The following is a 22064-nucleotide window of genomic DNA, read 5'->3' on the forward strand; positions in this document are numbered from 1 at the left end:
CAGTGCTTAGTGCCCTGAAGAAAACACACAAGCACAGATTTACAAATAGTTACCACAATGCAGGGCAACAAGTAAAGTTGCAATGCTGTGTGGCATGAACTGAAGAGAGCAGAACTCCGCCATATCTACAAAGAAATGGTGTAGTTCTGCTCTCTGCATTCACTGGCACGCTTTGTGCAGCCTTGTCCCAACGTGGATACCCTTGAGACATAGTAGGTCTCTTCCTGCACAAAAACTATCCTTTGAGGCTATTTTCTCTATGTATGTGTGCTGCAGAAAGCAGCCCACATGCAACCAGGAAAAAAGGAGAAATACAAATATTTCTCCTTGTAATGCCAGCCTCAGGCAGGTGCAGGATTTTGGCGTACATTCTTATCTACAAGTCACTGTAGATATGGATTGGCGTCAAAACCAATGGCTGAAGGCACAGCAATGCCCATGCTCCACCCAAGCAATGCCACTGTGATGCAAAGTAACACAATGCTCCATCCGTGGAACACCTCCCTGATGCAAAGTAATTGTGCTGCATTGAGTTACTTTGGGTGACAAACCAATGCAAACTGTGATTTGTAAATCCCACTAGAAGACTTTGCATTGAGTTGGTGATCTCAAAACAGACCCATTTCTTTAATTAAATACAGTTTTACCCTCAGAAACATACATATACACACATGTTGACATACACAAACTCGTTAATTGGGAGAAAAAAAAACATTTAAGGGTTTTCAAAAATGGTGGTGAACTATCTCTGTGCAACACAAAGAAAATGCATATAAACTATGATTCGATGGTATTTGTCTTCAACAAGGTTGCATGCTGTTAAAACGATGAAGAAAGCGGTTCTCTGTTCCATATGTGGTGAGCTTGCAAGCATATACAAATGTATTGGAGGGAAATTCTGTCACAAATTGAGGCTAAAAGAGGAATTACCATGCCATTACGGCCCTTTATGGTGCTGCCTGGTGATCCAGGGAAAAACGGTATATATTCCTGTTAACTACCCGACGGGCAAACCTATTTCACATTTGTTTCTGAGAGCTTGAATGGCAATGGGCAGGTTTCCAAACTCCAATCTACTCCGTCAATACATATGTGGTGGGCAAAAATTCTTCAAAATACATGCTATAGAGAAATTATCCGTTATCTTGCATGATAGAGTCTACAAGTTGGAAAAAGTTTGACGCCCATTGAAGACAGATGTGAAAAGATTTTGCTTTGTGGAAGGGGATCTGACGAACATGTCAGAACTGTTACGCAAGTCTCTAATGCTGACCTTAAAACCCTACAAAGGTTTATTTGTTCTACAATTAATGAAGAGATTGATTCTGAATCCTGTTGATACTCTTTTGTAAATGTAAAAAAATTGATTGCTTATTTTGTAGTTATGCTATTGATTGGGATGCTTGTCTTCCTCTCGCAGTGACAGAAAAGTTAAAATAAAGTTTTTTAAAAACAGCTACATTAAAACAGCTGTTGTCCTTGATTTTGATTTATCAACAAACTATTTCTTACTCTATGCCAGGGCATAGAGTTGGATGAGCCACTGAAAGCTTGAGCCAAAGGCCTGGCGTGACGTAGTGGCTACAGCTGCCGACCATGTAGCATGGGGAACCAGGTTTGGATCTCAGCCTCGGCTCAGCATACTATGAATCCCAGGCAAATCTCCTTGTGCTGAAAAACTAAATGTAATGTAGTATCTGTCTGTTGTGAAGCACTCTTATGCCCTTGGACATGGTTTGCGTTACGTAAAACTGCCAAAAATAAAATGTGGAGTATGCCTGTCACTCATATTCTAATCTCACCCTCCAAGAATTAAGGGAAAGGCATTAACATTTGATGTCAGAAAGAAAACCCCATGTAGTGGCTGATCCGCGTACAGTGAAACTTGAAAATCTTGGATCAATCCTGGCTTTCATGCTTGACCAAATTGTGAGGTACTTGGTAAACACTTTCTTTCACCAAGCCTACTTTTTAGGTTTCACCTAAGACACTGCACGTGCTGTCTCTTGAGACACCTTTTGTTATCTTACAGGGGGCTTAGAATCCGCCCACTGCCTACCATTGGTTGGCTTCATTGTCACTTTCATTTGCTTGCTTTTTATTGGTTTGCTTCTATAAACGTATTTCTTCTCCGTGTGTTTATCCCTCCCTGGAGTATAGACGCATTATTTGTGTCCTTCCACTTTTCATTTTTTCAAGCTTTTTTTTAAAATATTTTTAATTACGCGCTCTCTGTGAGAGTGTATGTTTTTCAGCTGTCTCCCTTGTGTACTTCTCCCCTCTTTGTGTTCCTCCCCCAGTCCCACCTGCCTGCTGACCCACCAAACTCCAACCCTCTGTTTTGAGACTGCTTACCATAGCCCCTCCCATCACCCTTCTTTGTCTGTGTACTTGCTCCCAGCACCTCCAGACCACACTCCGTTGTTTATCTGATTACCCCTAGCCACTCCCTCCCACACTCTGTTGTCCGTCTGCTATCCCCCAGTCCCTCTCTCCAGCTCTCCTTTGTCTATCAGCTAGCCCCCAGCTTTCATTCCCACCCTCCATGTGCTTGCCACGAGCCCCTCCCTCCCATCATCTGTTGTTGGTCTGATTGCCCCAGACCCTTACTCCAACCTTTGGTTGTCCGACTGCTTGCCCCCAGGCCCTCCCGCATACCCTCCCTTGTCTGTGTCCTCTCTCAACTGCATCCTTGCTTCCTGTCATCCATGTTGCCTCCCTCCCTCTTGTGTTTCATCGGTGAAGCAATAAAAAAAAGGTCTGCGATGCAGCCAGCGCTGGCCATTTTACAGCACCTTTTTTTAATCCTCCCCGACACGTGTACTTGTATTGCCTCGGAGTAATAAAAAATGCTAAGACTCAGCCAGTGCTGGCTGCATCAATGTGCCACTTTTATTATTACTTTTAGCCATGCTGTACAGCACACGTGCTGCGGTACAACACAGCTACACAACATTGACTAAGCCAGTAGCTCTCATAGGCAAGACCTATTGGCTTTGCCAATGCTTGTTGTTCAATATAATATATGATGGCACTTTCAAATACGTGAAGTTCAGGGTGTGTTCTGACCAAAAATTGCCTCTTTAGCTTGATTTATTAGACTAAAATGTAGCTCCATGAATAATAAGAATCTAGCTCACATACAGGGTACACATGACCCTTAACCTCTCAGTTCACTAATAGCATTGCCATCAAGGCGAGTGCAAGAATGTTTCTTAGTTCATGTTTAAAAACTCTAACTTTTTATTAAATACTTGTTGTGACACAATGTAATGTTACTTACCCAATAAGCACTGTTTGTGGCATGTAGTGCTGTAGATTCACAAGCTTAGCATAAGTCCGCCATCTAGTGTTGAGCTTGGAAGTGTGGAAGAAAATCAATGTGCACAATTTCGAGCCCAACACTAGCTGGTGGACTTATACAGCCACACATGCCATCAAACATACACTTATTTGCATTTTTAAGTCAAATTATATTCTAAAATGATCTTGGTTGCATGATTTACAAGCCAAATACTTTTAAGACTCGGCTTGTGCACAGGCTCTTGGAGCCAGAGCTGAGCCTTGGCGTGACTCCCACAGTTAATTTGTTGGTTCACTCTCCTCTACGAATACATGATTTATTTTGAACGTAAATAACATCAAGACCATGGTGACAGAACTCTTCATATGATAAATCCATGATACATGCAATTTGTAAAATACATCAAATTTCTAATTCACCACTGCCAGCAAGGCTTGAAATTGCACCAGGTTCAAAGGCATAACGGGCAACAATGATCTTTGTCACTAAAACTCCTACCCCAAAACTTTGGCTGTGTTTATCAAGTTAAGATCCCGATAGCTTGGTGAATGCCATGTGCAAAAGTATATAGTACACCTTTAAAGGTCTATTCATTTTAACATGTGCTTTTAATAAAAAATAAGTCAGTTATAGATCCTGTGTTGTAACTTTTAATAACAGAACAGACTATTGGCATCTGACATGACTTCATAATGAACCAATAATGCTTCTAACCTTTAAAATTGGTTTCACATCACTATCAACTGGTGCCTGCTATATTGGGCATAAGCTTTCTCACAAAGTACACATCAGGCATGCAGTCATCAAGTTATAAAAATGCACAAAATTGTAGCTAGCAAAGCAATATACACCCAGTCCTAAAAGAAGCCCAACAGTGCAGATCTTCAAACCCCAGGGTTTGTAAGAGGGAGTAAAGAATACCAACACCCTTGCCTACTGTGGTAGATGGTGAGATTATTTGTAACTAAATACCTGTCTGGAGGCTTTAGCGCAGTGTACAAACAATCACCTCATAATTCATAATAAATAGATTAGACATTTAGCATCTGACAACCCGTTTACCAATAAACCAATGAGGCCTCTAGCCTTTAAAATTTGCATATCACCATAAGAAACTCAGGCCTACTGAAGTTAGCATAAGCTTTCTCAAGAGCAATCGTCAAGTACACTGTCTTAAAATTAAAGATATATACAAATGTACAATTGGTAACTCAATACCCAACCCCTCCTAAGTATTATCACAGTACAAATCTTTAGTGCAAGTGTTTGTTAGAGGGATAATAAACATCACACTCCTTGGCTACTACGGTAAGCTATAAGAATCTAAGTAATATACCTGTCTATAGGCTTTAACACTGTATAATAGCATTCCAACTTGAAGGGCTATTGGCTTTAGTATAGGCTTTTCACAATACACAAGTCAGGCATATTGCCTGCCATACCTTTAATATTGAGGAGGCCAGACCAATGGCATCTGACATAGCATACCCCAATGAACCAATCACACCTATAGCCTTTATCAATGCTTGTTACTATACCCAGTTCAAGCATACAGCATTGCACATAAGATTTCCCACATGGCAACCATCAAGCTTACAGTCATAAAATTACAATTATGGAAAAACTGCAGCTGGCAAAAAACATACAATCTTTTCTAGGAGTGTTAACAAGGATTATTAAAGTGAAAATCTTCTACCCCAGGCTTGTCGGAAGGGTTGACCAACACCAAGGAGCTTGCTTGCTTGAGGAATGTTGGAGATCTCATGAAACCCGCCGCCTGTCTGCAGGCTTTATCACAGCGTAATAACAATCTACTCTTACATGTCTATCGGATTTTGCACATGCTTTTTACAATAAATATGCTAAACCTGCTGCCTTTATCCTAACTTTTTAAAATAAAAAGGTAAGGCCAATAGCTGTGATCATTCGTTTACCAGCGTAACCAAATAACTCCTACTGTACTGAGCATACACTTTCCCACAAACCAAAAAAGGAGTAAAAGCACTTTTTTGGGGGGGGACTACGCACAACTTCTGCCCAATCAAATGCTGTGCTTAAGGTCCTCAACACGTGGGCCGAGTCTAATCCTATCACTCAGAAGTGCTTCTTAAAGCTCTTTTGCTGATGATCACAAAGTCTGGCGAGAGCAGCGCTCTTAAGCCAGAGAGCACGAAAACGCAGTGTTTGCCACTGCTAGAACACAGAACAATTACCATTGAGAAAAGTACCAGTTATACGGACTCCACTACATGCAACCCACAACTGAGCCTCCCCTAGAAAAGCAGTAAAAGGATGCAAAAAAAAGCCAACAAGGTGCCTAATGTCACCAAATCCAAGAAGCGCACCAGTGACATATGAAGCTAATATAACAAAAGCCCGGAGCACAGCTCCTGAACAATATCACCAGACGAGTTTACAAGTCAGGTGGTGCGTAATATCGAACTGGGCCAGGATGTCAGTGACCGGGACTACATCCCACAATTAAAGCAACATGACAGAATGGAAAGCAGTGTTGGCATTCAGATCCACAAGACGACAACAGGAGGTTCAAACAGATCACCCAGGGTGAGCACATTGACAGGAGGCAAAACATTTGCTTATTTCCATGGACAGGTGAGGCGGCCAACAAGGCTTATGGTCAGAGGCTGGGTGATGGACATCCTCGACAGCTCTGGCAAAGGCCACATCAGAAAACCTTGCACTTTGTAGGGTATAGCAGTTCAGGCCCACTCTACTAAGACTAGTTTAGGTCCTGTTTTTTCACCAATAACAGATACTGCATAGCTGAAAGTTGAAGTGGCTAGAGCTCCCAGTGATCTGCACAGGAAGGAGTAGTTTCTTTTCTGTAACTCCAGTTCTGTAGTAGGGGTATCTCTGTTATAGTCATAATCTAGTGAATAGTCCCGCCCATGTGCGTGGACCCCGGAGCAATAAAAAATAATCTCTAAAAGGTGACAAATCATGCAGACCTGCATACACCTTTAAGAGAGAATTTAATTTAAAGACAGATAATGCAGCCTATACCCACAGGCTACACTGTCCAGTACTTCAACTAGAATTCCACCAACATCCACAAACAGCACTGCCTGTCTAGTTTTTCTCCACATAGGAAAAAACCCTGCCTCTACCAGCAAAAGCCTCTGGAATGATAGAGAGGAAGGAGTGGACAGACAAGCCCCATAGGCTGCCATTATGTGGCTTGGAACAGGATACTGTGCCTTTAAGAAAACTTTCCAGTTTTCCAGAACTTTCCCCAGTATCCCAGAATGCCCAGCAGGTCCCATTTACTTTCAGTTCTTTTTGAAGGCGTAGCACGCCAGACCTGTAGCATTCTACATATGAATATGTATCTCTCCACCGGGGAGGAGGGCGGGAGCTTATGACTATAACAGAGATACCCCTACTACAGAACTGGAGTTACAGAAAAGAAACTACTCCTTCTGTAGTAGGGGATCTCTGTGTATAGTCATAATCTAGTGAATAGAATGGCAAGCCCATCCCCACACAACAAAAGCGGTGGAGAATACAGAAGACACTACCACTACTGTGCGAACAAATTTCGCAGCGAAGCCTGCCCAACCTGAGCATCTGCCCTGGCATCCGTGTCCAGACAGTAATGCGCAGCAAAGGTATGGACCGACTTCCAAGTGGCCGCCTTACAGATTTCCGCAATCGGAACATTACGCAGCAAAGCCGTCGTGGCAGCTTTGCCCCTGGTGGAATGAGCCTTAGGTTTACCCCCTAAGGTCTTATTAGCCTTTTGATAACACAATTGTATGCAGGACACAATCCACCGAGAAATGGACTGCTTAGAGGTCGCAAGACCAGTCCTGACTGAGCCATAATTAACAAACAATTGGTCAGACCTACGAATATCCTTGGTCTTATCCAGATAAAATTTCAACACCCTCCGAACATCCAGGGAATGGAGAGACCTTTCCGCTGGCGAAGAGGGATTCTGAAAGAACGTAGGTAAAGTTATGGTCTGGTTGACATGAAAATCAGAGATAACCTTAGGAAGAAATTTAGGGTGAGTACGCATCACAACCTTAGCAGCATGAAATACAGTATAAGGTTCTTGACAACATAATGCCTGAAGTTCACTCACCCTGCGGGCCGATGTAATGGCCACTAGGAACGCCGCCTTCCAGGATAGGTGCTGCAATGAAGCCTTGTGAATGGGTTCAAAAGGCTCCTTCATCAGTCTGGACAGCACCACATTCAAGTCCCAGGAAGGCGAGGGAAGTCTGACGGGAGGAAACACTTTCTTCAAGCCTTCCAAAAAATCCTTGACCACAGGGATCTGAAAGAAGGAAGTCTGTGAAGGGCATTTCCTGTAAGCAGTCAAAGCAGCCAGATGAACCTTAATGGAATGGAAATTAAGGCCAGACTGCGCCAGATGTAAAAGGTATGGAAGGATGACATCTTCCTTACATGTTGTCGGATCAAAGTTCTTGGACTTACACCAGATACAGAACCTCTTCCACTTGTAAGCATAGGATGTTCTAGTGGAAGGTCGCTTGGACTCCTTCAGAATGTCCATACAATCGTCTGGTAGATTCAGATGGCCATATTGCACTATTTCAGGAGCCATGCCGCCAAACTCAAAGACGAGAGGTTGGGGTGCACCATCCGCCCCCCGAACTTCGTGAGAAGGTCCGGCCTGCACGGCAACCGCATGTGAGGAAGGAGAGACCGGTGAAGAAGGTCCGTGAACCACCACTGCCTGGGCCACTCCGGGGCGATCAGGATCATCCGCGCCCTGGACTGGGACAACTTGATGAGCACCGCTGGAATCAGGGGAATGGGTGGAAAAGCGTACAGAAAGCTGTTCGACCAATCGATCCATAGCGCATTCCCCAGCGTCCCCCGCTGGTAGTACCTGGATGCGAAGTCTCGGCATTTGCTGTTTTCGGCGGTGGCGAACAGATCTACGTCTGGAGTCCCCCACCTTGCGAAGACTTCTCCTAGTACTTCGTCGTTTAAGACCCATTCGTGGTTTTCTTGAATCAGCCTGCTCAAGGCGTCCGCCTGAGCATTCTGCACTCCTGGCAGATGCGTGGCCGTAATCGTCAGTCCTCTGGCCAGCAGCCAGCGCCAGATCGCCTGCGCCTCCTGCGACAGAGTGCGCGATCTCGACCCCCCCTGCTTGTTGAGATAATACATCGTGGTTGTATTGTCCGTCTGTATCAGCAGCGAGTTGGTCTGGAAGGACGGAAGGAAGGCCTTCAGTGCCAGGAAGACAGATCTGAGTTCCAGGAAATTGATGTGGTACGTCGCTTCCAAAGCAGACCACTTCCCCTGAATCTGAAAGGCCCCGGAATGCGCTCCCCAGCCCTGGAGAGACGCATCCGTCACGACACTCGTCGTGGGAATGTCCTTGTGGAAGGGAACCCCCTTGAGGAGGTTTTCCGCCGAACACCACCACTTCAGAGACTGAAGAGCATGCAGCGACAGGCGTATCTTGTCGTCCCAAGAGCCTGTCCTCTGATCCCACTGATCCTCCAAACACTCCTGCAGTGGTCTCATGTGCAGCCGAGCGTGAGGCGTGAGGAAGATACAGGAGGCCATCGACCCCAGTAGAGACGACACCTTCCGCACTGTTGTCGATGGAGCAGTACTGAGGTCCTGAGCCTTCCGAAGGAGTGATAACCGTCTCTCCTCCGAAGGAGACACGCTTGCTGACCGCGTATCGATGGAGGCCCCCAGGTACTGTATGCACTGGACCGGAGTCGTGACCGACTTGGACATGTTGACGTGTAACCCCAGCTTGTGCAAGAGCTCGCACGTCCATCGGAAGTGTTCTTGCGCTTCCGCGAAGGATGATGCCTTGATCAGCCAATCGTCCAGATAGGGGTAGACAAACACCTTGTTCTTCCGCAGGTGTGCCGCCACCACCGCCATGCACTTTGAAAAAGTCCTGGGTGCAGATTTTAGCCCGAATGGCAGTACTGTGTATTGATAGTGATTGGCGCCGACTTGGAATCGCAGGAACTTCCTGTGCTTCCTCGCTATGGGCACATGGAAGTACGCATCCTGTAGATCTATGGCACAGAGCCAGTCTCCCCGTTGCAGCTGAGGGTAAATCTGGTGCAACGAGAGCATACGGAACTTCTCTCTGCGAATCCATTTGTTTGCCTGCCTCAAATCCAGAATGGGCCTGAACTCGTTCTTGTCCTTCTTGCGAACGAGGAAGAACCGAGAGTACAGACCTCTTCCCCTTTGAGACAGAGGTACCTCTTCTACCGCCTTTTTTCTCAACAAGATGTCTGCCTCCGCCTGGAGCTCTCTCAGCTGGAATCGAGAGCTGACCGGCGGAATCGCTGGAGGCGGGCTGATAAACCGAAGACTGTATCCATTGCAAACAATATTCAGCACCCACTTGTCCTGAGTAATTTTTCTCCACACTGCCGGAAAAAATTGAATGCTTCCCCCCACTGGAGTGGGTAACGGTTGAGGGGGAAGTAACCGCTCAGGGCCGAGACCCGGCCGGGCCCTTGGTTGTGGTAGTAGCCTGCTGGCCTCCTCTACCCCTCTGGCGTTTCTGGAAGGGCTTGCGGAACTGCTGCTGTTGTGGCTGCTGCTGTCCCGAGCCCTGCCCTCGCCCTCTGCCCGACGATCCGAACCTCCTTTGGAACGGGCGCTTCTTTTTCTCGGCCTTCTCCAACCCGACGGCCGTCAGGGTTTCCGCTTCAGCCTTCATGCGGGCCATCTCATCGTCCGCATGTTTCCCGAACAGGGTTTGCCCCGAGAAGGGCAGGTTGGCCACTCTTTGCTGCGCCTCTGGCTTGAGTGACGTCAGGCGCAACCACGAATGACGCCGCTGGTGGACGCCGTGACAGTAGGCGTGGGCGGCCAATAAAGCTACGTCCGCCGCTGCGCTGATCGTTTGATTGGACACCAGCATGCCTTCGCGCACCGTCTCCAAGAAGTCCTCCTTCTTGTCCCGTGGCAGGAGGTCTGCATATTGCTGCAGGGACTCCCACAGGGCCCAGTCGTAACGGCCCAACAAAGCCCCTGCACTCGCCGCCTTCATGGTGGTGGCGGCGGTGCCACACACCTTCCTGCCCGCAGAATCCAGCCAGCGGCTTTCTTTGTCGGGCGGAACCGTGGAGGCCGGGGCGGTCGCATGTTGTTTTCTTGCCGCCGTCACGATCACCGAATCCGGCTTCGGGTCCACTCTCAGAAATGACGGATCCGACTCCGGGGCCCTGTACTTTTTCATGAGCCTGGAAGGAGCGGCCTTCGTCGTCGCGGGAGTAAGGAACAGTTCCAAGGCGGGTTCCACCAGTCCTGGTACCAAAGGCAGTAGGGGGCGAGACAGGTGTTTTTTATGAAGCGTCTCGAATATCACGGACGTCGTGGGTGTTGGAACCGTCACCGTGATACCCAACTTTGCAGCCCCTCGAAACAGCACCTCTTGGAAAGACACCAGGTCGTCCACAGGAGACACCCTCGTCCCCGGGGAGTCCGACAGCGTCGGGGAAAGACCTCTGTCCGAGGTGCGCGACCTGGACCTATACCTCCTACGGCGTCGTCTTGAGTCCGACGAAGACCGTCCACGGCTCCGTGATCTTCTCCTCCTATGAGAGCAGGAGCGCGACCTCTTCGGCTTCGGCCTGTCCACCGGCCTCGCTGGTCCAGGCGACCGTGGGCGTCGTGGTTTCGGGGTCCCCTGCGGCGGAGTCGGGTACCGTGGAAGGGAAACCGACCGCGGAGGAACCGGCGGCGGCCCCACAGGGGTGCGTGGCAGCGACAGAGGCTGGGGCGGCGGAGGCAGCGCCCGCGGCCGAGGTGGCGGCGGTGGAGGTGTTTGTGGAGGTGGCGGTGGTGGTGGAGGTGGTGGTGGTGGCAGTGGCGGCGGCGTCGGCGGGAGAGGAGGAGGCGACGGAGGCATCCGCGGCGGCGTATACACCACCGAGTACACCGATCCCGGTGACTCTCTCTTCCTCGACGTCGATCTACTCCTCGACGTCGATCTTCTCCTCGACGTCGATCTGCGCCTCGACGCCGACCTGCGCCTCGACGGCGATCTGCGCCTCGACGGCGACCTGTGCCTCGACGCCGATCTTCTCCTCGGCGTCGATCTTCGCCTTGACGGCGACCTTCGCCTCGACGGCGACTTTCGCCTCGACGGCGACCTCAAGCGTCTCGACGTCGATCTCCTTCTCCTCTTCATCGACGGCGAGCTGCGATCCCTCGACGGCGAATGCCGACGCCGGGTCCCATCTCGACGACGACCGCTGGACGGGGCCGACGACGGCGTCGTCGCCGACGACGCCGATGTAGTCGACGGCGGCCTATGCACGTCCCTCGACGGCGATCGTCGACGTCGCTTCTCCCCAGAGCCCTGGGGGGACGGCGAACAGACGGTGGTCATCCTCCTCGACGTCGCCGTCGACGCCCTCGACGTCGACGGGGAGTGGGAGCGTTTACTGGTCTTCCTGCCCCTGGGGAGCCCCCCAGAGGCCTCAGTATGGGCCAAATCAGCCCCTCCAGACCCACCTGGTGCCTTCAGTCTTCGTTCCTCCAGAACTTGAAGCCTGATCTTCATTCTGTCCCTCAGGGTCCTTGCAGAGAACGAGTGGCAGATGGTACAGCTTTCAGGCACGTGGGACTGGGGAAGGCAACCTATGCACACCTCGTGTGGATCAGTTTTAGCCTTCTTTCGACCACATTCCGGGCACTTGTCGAACAAGCCAGGCATGTTGACAGTACCAGCTACTAAACACAAGAAAAAATGACTAAAATTGCCAAAATCTCAATTAAACCCTTGAAAGGGGAGAGCTCAATGCTCCAGGGTCCTGCTAGCAGGAGCCGGAAAAAAGAACTGAAAGTAAATGGGACCTGCTGGGCATTCTGGGATACTGGGGAAAGTTCTGGAAAACTGGAAAGTTTTCTTAAAGGCACAGTATCCTGTTCCAAGCCACATAATGGCAGCCTATGGGGCTTGTCTGTCCACTCCTTCCTCTCTATCATTCCAGAGGCTTTTGCTGGTAGAGGCAGGGTTTTTTCCTATGTGGAGAAAAACTAGACAGGCAGTGCTGTTTGTGGATGTTGGTGGAATTCTAGTTGAAGTACTGGACAGTGTAGCCTGTGGGTATAGGCTGCATTATCTGTCTTTAAATTAAATTCTCTCTTAAAGGTGTATGCAGGTCTGCATGATTTGTCACCTTTTAGAGATTATTTTGTATTGCTCCGGGGTCCACGCACATGGGCGGGACTATTCACTAGATTATGACTATACACAGAGATCCCCTACTACAGAATTGTAAATTCGCAGGATACAAGGGAATGTTGAGGGAACAACAGCAATGCAATCAGTACACGGGCATTGTTCTGAAGCACTTTCCATGTAAGTGCACAGGATCATCCTGCCAGATTGTTTATGCAGGTTTGCAGACATGTCCTCCAGGAATGAGGAGCAAAGTCAAGCAGCTGCTTCTTCGAACCATGACACAGGAGCAGAAAAACAAAGTATCATTATGTAACTACTAAAACACATTACTCATTAGGAAAATGTGCATGCAATGTATTGGCAGTGGGTTCACCTATGACAGCTTTGCAGGGTGCCTCTGTTGCATATGTCACTAAACTCATCCTTGTCCCTCCCAGTGATGGTATGGCACGCCGACCAGGATATGTATGCAAATTCACAGCTCTTATACTGCTCATACGACACACATCCCCACAGGCATCCCAAACCAGGCACCCATCACTGTCACTGCAATGTCATCCTTCTTTGAGATATGTCACCACCAGTTTTTCTGCATGTGAAACCTAAACCTGGCCATCCATGGCTTGACTATGATGTCTGCCTCCAATGTGGGGTCTGAAATAGACATGGCCAAACAGCAAGTCTGTTTGCCACACAGGACGCATGTAGTAGCCACAACAATGTCACCTGAAGACGTGTAAGGTCACAAAGTGCATTGAAGGCAACACTTCTCCTGCTGATAGATTGCACAGTGTAATTGGGGGCTTGAGGGATGCATGTATTACAGTGTAGTCCGGCATGCATAAAGTGGACGTGACAAGGACATTGCACACACCTACTCACTTCACTGAAGAAAATCAATTGGATAAACAAGGTACTGCGAGCTCACACACAGGTGCAACGCCAACATCTAGCACTGTTGGTTGAAATGCTATGTCTCAGCAGCATGGCAGTAGAACAACATGCGGGGTCAAAACAAATGTAGCAAGGCTTGTGAGGTGGTGTGCACCAACCAAGTCTCAGGAGGGCAGTTCAGCCAAACACCTCCAGCAATGTGCTTATGTACCAGGTGCTGTCAGTCATGCATCACGTCTGGTCGCCACAGCTCCTTCTGCAGACATTCCATCTGGTGTGCGTACTCCGGTTACAATTTGACATGGCATAAACTTGCTTACTATGCATGTTACAGTAGGTGTTAGCAAGTCTAGTGATATGCCTGCTGAGGACAGCAATCAAGTGAGAGAGCACAGGTGTTATTATATAAATTGAGCAAGTGGCCAGAATTCCTACGAGGGTGCCACTGCTCCCATTACAGATTCCTTCACGTTCTTAAATAATTACAGATGCATCTGCACAACCCTACCCATCAGCGTGTCAGTCATTAATTTCATAGGGAAGTGCTGTCATTATCAGGTATCTGCCACATGCTGGAAAGTCTGCGTGGCTGCGGTAGTGGGCCTTGCAATGGTTGTCCATGTGTTCAAGTACTGAGAGTCCTCTGAGGATGCCATCGTATGGTGCATGAGCCAGACCAGCGGCACGTCTCCTGCAACAAGAGGATCTGCTCCTCCAGAGCCCCTGAAGCAGGCTCAGAAGCCTTGTTTCACTATTCCAGTAGCTCTCTCGGAGGTAGCGTGTGTATATTTGTGGGGCTAGATCTCTTCTGTTAATGTTGACTAGATATTTAGTGGACCTCATTGTGAGAAGTTGGCCTGATGTATGATGTCACTAGTTCTAGTGTACACCTTATATCAGTCCAAATACCCTTATGGTGATTGGTTGTAAAGTCAACCTTATAGACCAGCTATCCTAGTGGTAGCATGGACAAGAGCAGTCTTAGGCTAAACTCTGAATGGCATGTGAAGCCAGCTGTGATACCATATATAATCCCTTGAATACCAAATGAAAGGACACCACAACAGATATATATATAAAATAAAGTGTATTTATTCTAAGCAAACCCTCAGCACTCTTTATGAGATTAGAGGTAAGTACAACACAGTCTTATTTATGCATACATTAAGTCACACAGGTAAGTAATACAGTTAGGCCCTAGGGGCCACGCAAACCATATACTAAGTAAGTGGTATAAGAACCACTGTCACGGAAATAGAATAGGCCTAGGCCTAGGGAATCGCTGGGGCTACACTACACTAGCGTTAGTTAGGAAGTGGGAGGCCCACGGGATTCGTGTGCAGAGTGGAAACACTCACGCGTAATGCGTAACAGTCAATAGCAATAGTACAGTTTAGAAAACGGTAGATTTAGGACACTTCCGGAGTAGCTAGGAAGTTGAGACTTGAAAACTAGACACTAGGATAGTCACTATCCTGATGAGCACCGGAGTACCCAAGTTACCTAGCCCACAGGCTGCGGGTGCATAGGGGTGAAGATGCGTCGTTTTCGTCGTCGACTCCTATGGATGCCTGAAGAAAGATGCTGACAGGCAGTCAGTGAAGAGTGTCCGGTGGATCCCAAGGCTGGGATCAAGAAGAAAGGAAACCTGCAAGCAGAAGGGACAGAGTCAAGGTCACTAGCCAGTGACCACGTGGAACCAGGAAGGAACCAGGCGATGTTGTGAAGATTGCAGGTGAAGGTGAAGCTTGTCGCTGCAGCCAGGAGGACCAGGAAGCGTCGAGGACGACCAGGAGGCGAGCTGTCCCACGAAGGCTCTTGCTGTCGGCGGCGTCGAAGTTGGACTAGGACTCACCAAGCCTTGGCAAGCGGAACCCACGAAGAACGAAGGACTTGCTTCTGGTGCAGACCAGGAAGGTCTGGGGTGCTTCTTCTTTGCAGAGAAGCGGGAGCCAGTCTGGAGGAGCCAAACCAGCGCAGAAGATTTCAGGGTGCGTCGTCACAAAGGCCACTAGCCAGCGGGCAAGCAACCGGACAGACGCGGCAAGCAGGAAAATGCTGAAGGGCCCCACGCAGGACTCGTGGAGTGTGGGGGGCTGATCTTCGGTGCAGATGGTGCTTGGGGTTGGGGCTTCTCAATCCCCGGTGCACAACTTCGAGGGTACCTCAGAAGCTGCGCTTTAAGTTACTAGCCACTTTTCCCAGGTAGCCGGTCCCACGTCACTCGTCGCCTCCACGGATCTCAGCTTTGCTGTCGATGTGGATCAGGGTCGGAGAAGTCTGGAAGTCAAGGCTTGGGTCAGGCTCTGCAGTCGGTTCCTCGTAGAACGTGGGCAAAGCAAAGGGTAGTCTCTTGATGGTGCCTGTTTGCACAGGGTAGCCACTCCTTGGCTACAAGGGAGATTCTTCAGTCTTCTTCTTTCGTCGAATGTCGAAGGTCCAGAGTTTCTGTTCAGTTTTGCAGGTTCAGGATAATCCAAAGTCTTGAGGCCCAACTCCCACTCTTATACTAATCTGGGGGGCTGGGATACCTGCTAGGTCACGCCTTATGGGTGGGACCTGGGAGGGGGTGGTTACACCCACTTCCCTTTGTCCAGTTTCGCGCCAGAGCTGGGGCTGGAGTGCCCCAGCGCCGGTTTGAACTGGACTATGCAAGGAACACCTTGTGTGCCCCAGGCATGTCTCATTCCTTTCAGCCCACCCTGCCCCAATACACTAAAGGCTGTCTGGGGAGGTGCTAGCACCTCCCCAAGCAGGAAACCTATTGTCCAGGCCTCCCTGGCTGGGATCACTCCCAGCTGCAGGAGGTCAGACTTGTGTCTGTGGCAGCAGCATCCATTTTGTGATGCTGAGGCTTTGGTTAGAGTTAAACAGCAAAGTAGGATTTTAACATGTCTCTCCCTCTAGAAGGGAGGAATACTATCCTCATCACCAGAAATGGTATGGGGGTATTATTCCAAAGTGTTAGACACCTTACACGACATGTTTTGATAAAGCCAAACCATAGTTACCATAACCGTTTAAGATTATAAGGCACTTTAAGAGTATATGGTAGGCTATATCATAGAACAGCTATAAGGACATGGTTCCGAAAGCTGCAGACAGGCTCAGCTCATGCTAGAGCACCATCTCACATGTTACCAAGCACTCTGCCTCCAGGATTGTTAAGGCCTGCCATAGGAGTGAATGATAGGTACACATGTGTCTATATATAAGGGTAGATATAGGCATACTATATCTAAGCAAGGGGTGATTACACGACCTTGCCCCAGCTGAGTGATCAGCCAGTTGTGTCTGATTGGAAGGCCAGACCAGGGGTGGCATAATACATGCTGCAGCCCCTGGGAGGCCTAGGGTACACCTATGCCCTGGGTACCTAGGGTACACTGTACAGGGTCCAATAAGGTGATCCTTACCAATTGGGAATGTACCTAGGGTACATGGAGTCCATTTTAAGGAGAGAGCAGACAGCCTGAGACCCTGAATGGCAGGATCTCAGGCCAACTAAGTCGAAAAACCAGCTAGACACTAGGCAAAAAGTTGGGGGTAACCATAGTCAGATATCCACCTTCCTACACTCATCAACTATGTCTTCAGTAGACAGCCCATGGCACCTCTCAAATAGAAAAATGGCATCACGTGTGGCTGTTGGTGTAGTATATGCACTGAAATATGCCTCACAAAGTAGGACACCGGTATCTGTGCCTTTGCACACATCTGAAACCTACACTGGCTTCCATAAAGTCAGCATCATGACATGAGCCAAGGAAGAATTTTCAGTATTGAGTGAAACGTAGGTGGGCATCGTATACAAACTGACGCTCATGCTGATAGTAAGGTGTGTGCAGTGAAATGCCAGGATGGCAAGGGAAAAGCTACTTGCAACATAGATATTTGAGCTCATCTCGTCCCCTGTGCTGTGCACGATAAGGGGACTAGAAAGCCATATGCAGTTTAGGGGCGTGCCTAATTTATCACACTGCCTTGCTGACTAATGGTGGTGAAATATAGAGTTTGCCTTAAGTGACTAACTGGAGTTAACATGTAGCGTATTATTGTAGTTCACATACCACCGTCGTCTCAGATGACATGGCATGAGGCATTTTTTGCAGGAAATCTGAGGTGCTACCAAGCTTACTAGCTTTTTCATGATATGCATAATCAAGCAATCTCTCTGTAGATATTTCCAGTCCATGAATTAAAACTCTGCTCTCTTTTCTCTAAATATGTTTCTCCTGTGTGTATCTGTTCTCCCACTCTTTGTGCAAAGTGGCACCGAGATCTTCTGGTGGTTTGCCATGGAATTGCTGTAATCTACAGTTATGGCTTCATCTTTGTTTGCTTTGGGTATTGGGACTGCTAGTCTAATACTTTTATATCGCCTTTGCAAGTGTGACTGTTCATAGGGCGCAGGCCTGTGCATTATTGTGTTGAGATTGTGATGTTGCAGTTGAAGTGGTGGCCTTCTATTATAAAGAACCAAACTTTATAATAGAAGGCCACCACTTCTCCTGTTTGCACTTTCAGCTGGCAGAAATAATCAATTTGTATGCATACATGTGAGTTTCTCTTTTTCTTTGTAAATCACTGTGGGTATTTGTATTTGTTTCTAGGCGCCTCAGTCTGATGAAGATCCTTTTGGAGCAATTTAGGTTCTGCCGTTTGAGCAGTCTGCGGTCTTTCCCGATTCCTTTATCTGCTTGATTTTGATGTTCACTTTGATTACAGTGTAGGAGTCCAAATGTGATAATATTAAGTTCCTTTATCACCGTGGTTTGTTTGGCAAAGATAGGCTTTCCCCATCTGCAACCATGTTTGTATATGATGGTAATTTGCATGAGCAATTATTTAGGTTTTATGGTCCATGTCCAAACTAGCTGCTCTTTAATCACTTTTGAGGCATTTGTGGTTTTGCTTCATGAGACCCCTTAGGTCCCTGACCCCAACATTGACTACCTTGACATTCGCTTACCTCGGCCATTGCTTCTTTTTGTCCGTCAAAGGCACGTACATCACTCCCATCAACTCTGTCTGGACTATCTGGCCATCACTGGTCTTGTCATACTGCTGCAGGGCCTGCCTTCCATACTCTGGCCCAACAGGAATAACGAGTCTTCCTCCGGGCTTCAAATGATCCAGCAACTGCAAGAGAATCAGAAACATGACATGTAAATCATCCACGATAAATTATAGGCCTTTAAGACCTGAAGCAATTATACAAATATGTGGAGATTTTAAGGTGGTAACAGAACATCAGAACAGTCCTTTTGTTTGGATCATATGGTTTCAAATACTGTATTTACAATGGACAAATTATACATTTGCTTTATCAATCGACTGCGTGATTGGGCAGAAATGATTAACCATTTTGGAAATGCAACAGTAATGCGGTTTACAATACAGAAGCGAGTAGCGTATGATGTGTCCTTGAATCATCAGGGTTGAATCTTTAAATGAATAACGTTGCGGAAAACCCCCTCAGTATAACTCCATCTGTACCTCAAGTTCGGCCAAGTCCCTCAAGTCTCTGCAGTAAACAGATTACCTGCAGGTTCTGTAAATTCTGACATAAAATATTAGAGGCTTGATAGGGCTACTGCAGCAGCTGAGTTATCAAACAAAAGTATCTTACTCATACTAGAGCAAAGTAATCCAAATGAGCTATTCATATGAAGAGTACTGCAATATATGTGGCAGTATTTAATATTAAAGCCTTCTAATACCTACCCACGTGTTCAGTGACAAGAGTGGGAAAAACTTCATTAGCCACCTAGCTGTGTGTCCGGGAGTTGGACGTCATTTACGGACCGACAGGGGTCGCTTCTGCGACCCCTGCCATGCCTCTTGTGACCCCTGGCACTGCTCAGGAGTGGCAAAATCAGTGGCAGAATCAGAAGCAGCTCGTCTTTATGGACGTCGGTGGTGGCTTCACTCATCGTTTTTGGTCAATTTTTTATTATAGTAATAGTGAATAATATTACATTATTCGCTATTATTTAAATAAAAAAATGGAGTACAAATAGCAATTTTGAGTGTGTATGTGGGTGCATGCATAGGCAGACTGTGTGTTTGTGTGAGTGTGTGTGTATGTATAAGCATATATCTGTGTGAGTGAAAGTGAAGGTCAAGGGGACGTGAAGTCACTTCCTATACCCCTAGCACTTTGTTGAATTGAGGTCCATGGGGGCCAGGCCGGCTGGAGGTTTTAAAGACGAGGACAGCCCTGTTCATCAAGTGTCCCACGTGATCTCAGAACATGCAGAACATTAAGGGCCTGATGCGTCAATGAGTCTTAGACGTTCTACGTCTATGGGGAAATGCCTTGATCCGAGAGGGCTAAGGCCCTTTAAAAGGAAGGCCTTATAGGCGGCATTTGTTCTTTTGAAATCTGCTTTTCGCACTGCACCCCAGGCCAAGCTGAGGAAAGTGTTTCTGGAACTGACACTTCCAGTTACTTTGTTTAAGCTGATTATTCAGTTACATTTCAAGTAATTGGCCAATGTAAGATGAGGCTCAAATGGAAAGAGACAAGGCCCCAAATGTTGTTAAATAGGAAGTGTCTTTCAGAATGTACACACAATACTCCTACAATGATAGTGGGGGAACTAAGGCCTCACTGTTTCCAGATGTCACCTGGCTGCTTCCAAAGATCCCGGAGGGCATTCAAACGCCCATGAATAAATTACCTGATTCCTGCCAGAGGTGTTCACTTATTGTTAATGCAGCTAAAAAGGAAATCTATGGCACGCAGATCTTCCAGAGGCAACTTTTACTTCACGGAGCTTGAAAAGGTCAACGAACTTGATTACCTCCGTAAACAATTAATTGCAAATGTATCTTGGTTCAAACAGATCCACCAAAGTAGCCTTATTATGTCGAAAGCTGTATTAAGGTTTGCCAAAAGAGTATGTGATCCTGCAGTTTTCCCTATTATTGAGGGTTATCGGAACCAGGAACAGTCAGTCACCCTGTATGGCAGTGGTAATGTCCAAATAAACACTAATGAACTCAGAAAAGTATAGGCATTTTTAAATTCTTTCTTTGTTTCGCATTAGTGCCTGAATTAATGTTTATCAAGAGTAAAGAACACTTAAAAGCGTCTCCACATTTCGGTTGATATCATGGGTGAATGTGCACCTAAATGTGATTTTTGAACCCAAATGTGTTTTGCACTTCTATGTGTCTTTTCAGTGCTATTTTTGTTGCTTCAACGATGGTTTTGCAACTAAACTAATGTTTGCTCCTAAATTTGATTTCTGCGCCTAAAAGCATTTCTACACTCCTGTTGATGCTGTAACAATAGTAACTGTGCAATTAAATGTGATTTTGCACCTAATTGCTTGTGTGTTTGTTTGCTCCTGAATGTGACTTGGGCTCCTAAACGTGGTTCCACACTTTTGGTGATGGTGCACCAAGAGTGATTTTGCACCTAAATGTGATTTTGCACCTAAATGGGTATAAACATTCTAAAAGGATTCCGCATGCAGCTGCAGCGCCAACTCGGATTATGCACTTCAGTGTGTCGACAACCTAATGTTATATATATATTCATGCACACCCTTTTAAACCTAATGTGAAATCTTACCACTGCATTTTTCTCACTATGTTGCATGATTTTGTGCCTAAATGTGATTCCACCCTCCTTCAGACTTCGCACTAAGGATGAATTGACCTAAATGTGTATGTACACCTACATGTACTCTCTGTACCTAAATATGTTATTGCTGTTAAGTGTTTGAACACTACTGGGATTATTTCAAATATATTTTATTGATTTTAAAGATCACCACAATAATCAGAAAATCAATAACATAACAATCCAACTAAATCCTGCAGTCATCAATTAGAGCAACAACCAGGCCTCCTCCCGCCCTCCGCCCTCCCCCGCTCCCACTCTGAGGAGTGATCACGAGTATGCAACCACCCCCCATCCAACACTCCCGAACTCCCCCCCCCCCCCCCCCCCGATAACACCGTCCTCCCCCACCTGCAGGCCAATGTCTAGGGCTCTACCCGCCCAGGTTTCTATATTTTCTCATATTTACGCAAACAAACCCCACCCTCACAAACCATTCTTTCTTTCACTCTAAACATTTCCATCCCTTTCTACCACTGCAGGCTACCCAAGCGCCTAGCCATGTGTCTCTTTGCTACTACGTAGCCAAGGTTGATCAGTAACTTATTGTGAGGAGAAACCTCAAAGTCAGTCTAGATCCTCAATAACACCTGCGATGTGTTCAGCTGCAAAGACACCCCCATGTCCACCCCCCATGTGTGTCGTCACCCCTTCCTGAAAGGGTCAGAGGTTCGGGAAATCGCACAGTGTGTGAAAGAAAGTGCCTCTGTCCGAAGCCTGGCCTATGTTGTATTACAGAACCCGGGTATAGTATGTCCTGTGGAGGATTTTTAGTTGGATGAGACGGAAGTTGGCCCGGGTGGCCACTCCCCATGGGAACTGCCAGGCCTTCCCCAGTCCTCTTCTTCGAGCCTTCCCACCTCAGCCTGCCATCGTTACCTTAAGCATGCTAGCTCCCTCCGTATTCCTCATTAGGGTCGCATACGTGAGGGAGATGGCCTTTCTGTTACCACAATGCCACGTGGTGAGGTATTACAGATGCATCTGGGGGATGTGCCACTTCCTCATGGAGGGCGTTTGTCAGATTTGGCTTCTACTGGAAGTAACTTACC

The 22064-nt window shown here is 47.3% G+C and overlaps 1 protein-coding gene across 4 annotated transcripts in view; it reads right to left on the reverse strand.

Moving 5' to 3' along the window:
- The window catches only part of LOC146799314 (protein-L-isoaspartate(D-aspartate) O-methyltransferase-like), a 233574-nt gene that overhangs the window by 20270 nt on the left and 191240 nt on the right, over positions 1–22064 (reverse strand). For 3 of the 4 annotated variants that reach the window (XM_085626864.1, XM_085626862.1, XM_085626865.1), the window contains one exon: positions 18349–18518. In XM_085626864.1, the coding sequence (XP_085482990.1) occupies positions 18349–18518 (170 nt within the window). Of the gene's footprint in view, positions 1–18344; positions 18519–22064 lie in introns of those variants that run through there. The other variant, XM_085626863.1, reaches the window with a different exon arrangement.

This window comes from Triturus cristatus, chromosome 9 (genome assembly GCF_964204655.1).
Source record: "Triturus cristatus chromosome 9, aTriCri1.1, whole genome shotgun sequence".
Lineage (NCBI taxonomy): Eukaryota > Metazoa > Chordata > Amphibia > Caudata > Salamandridae > Triturus > Triturus cristatus.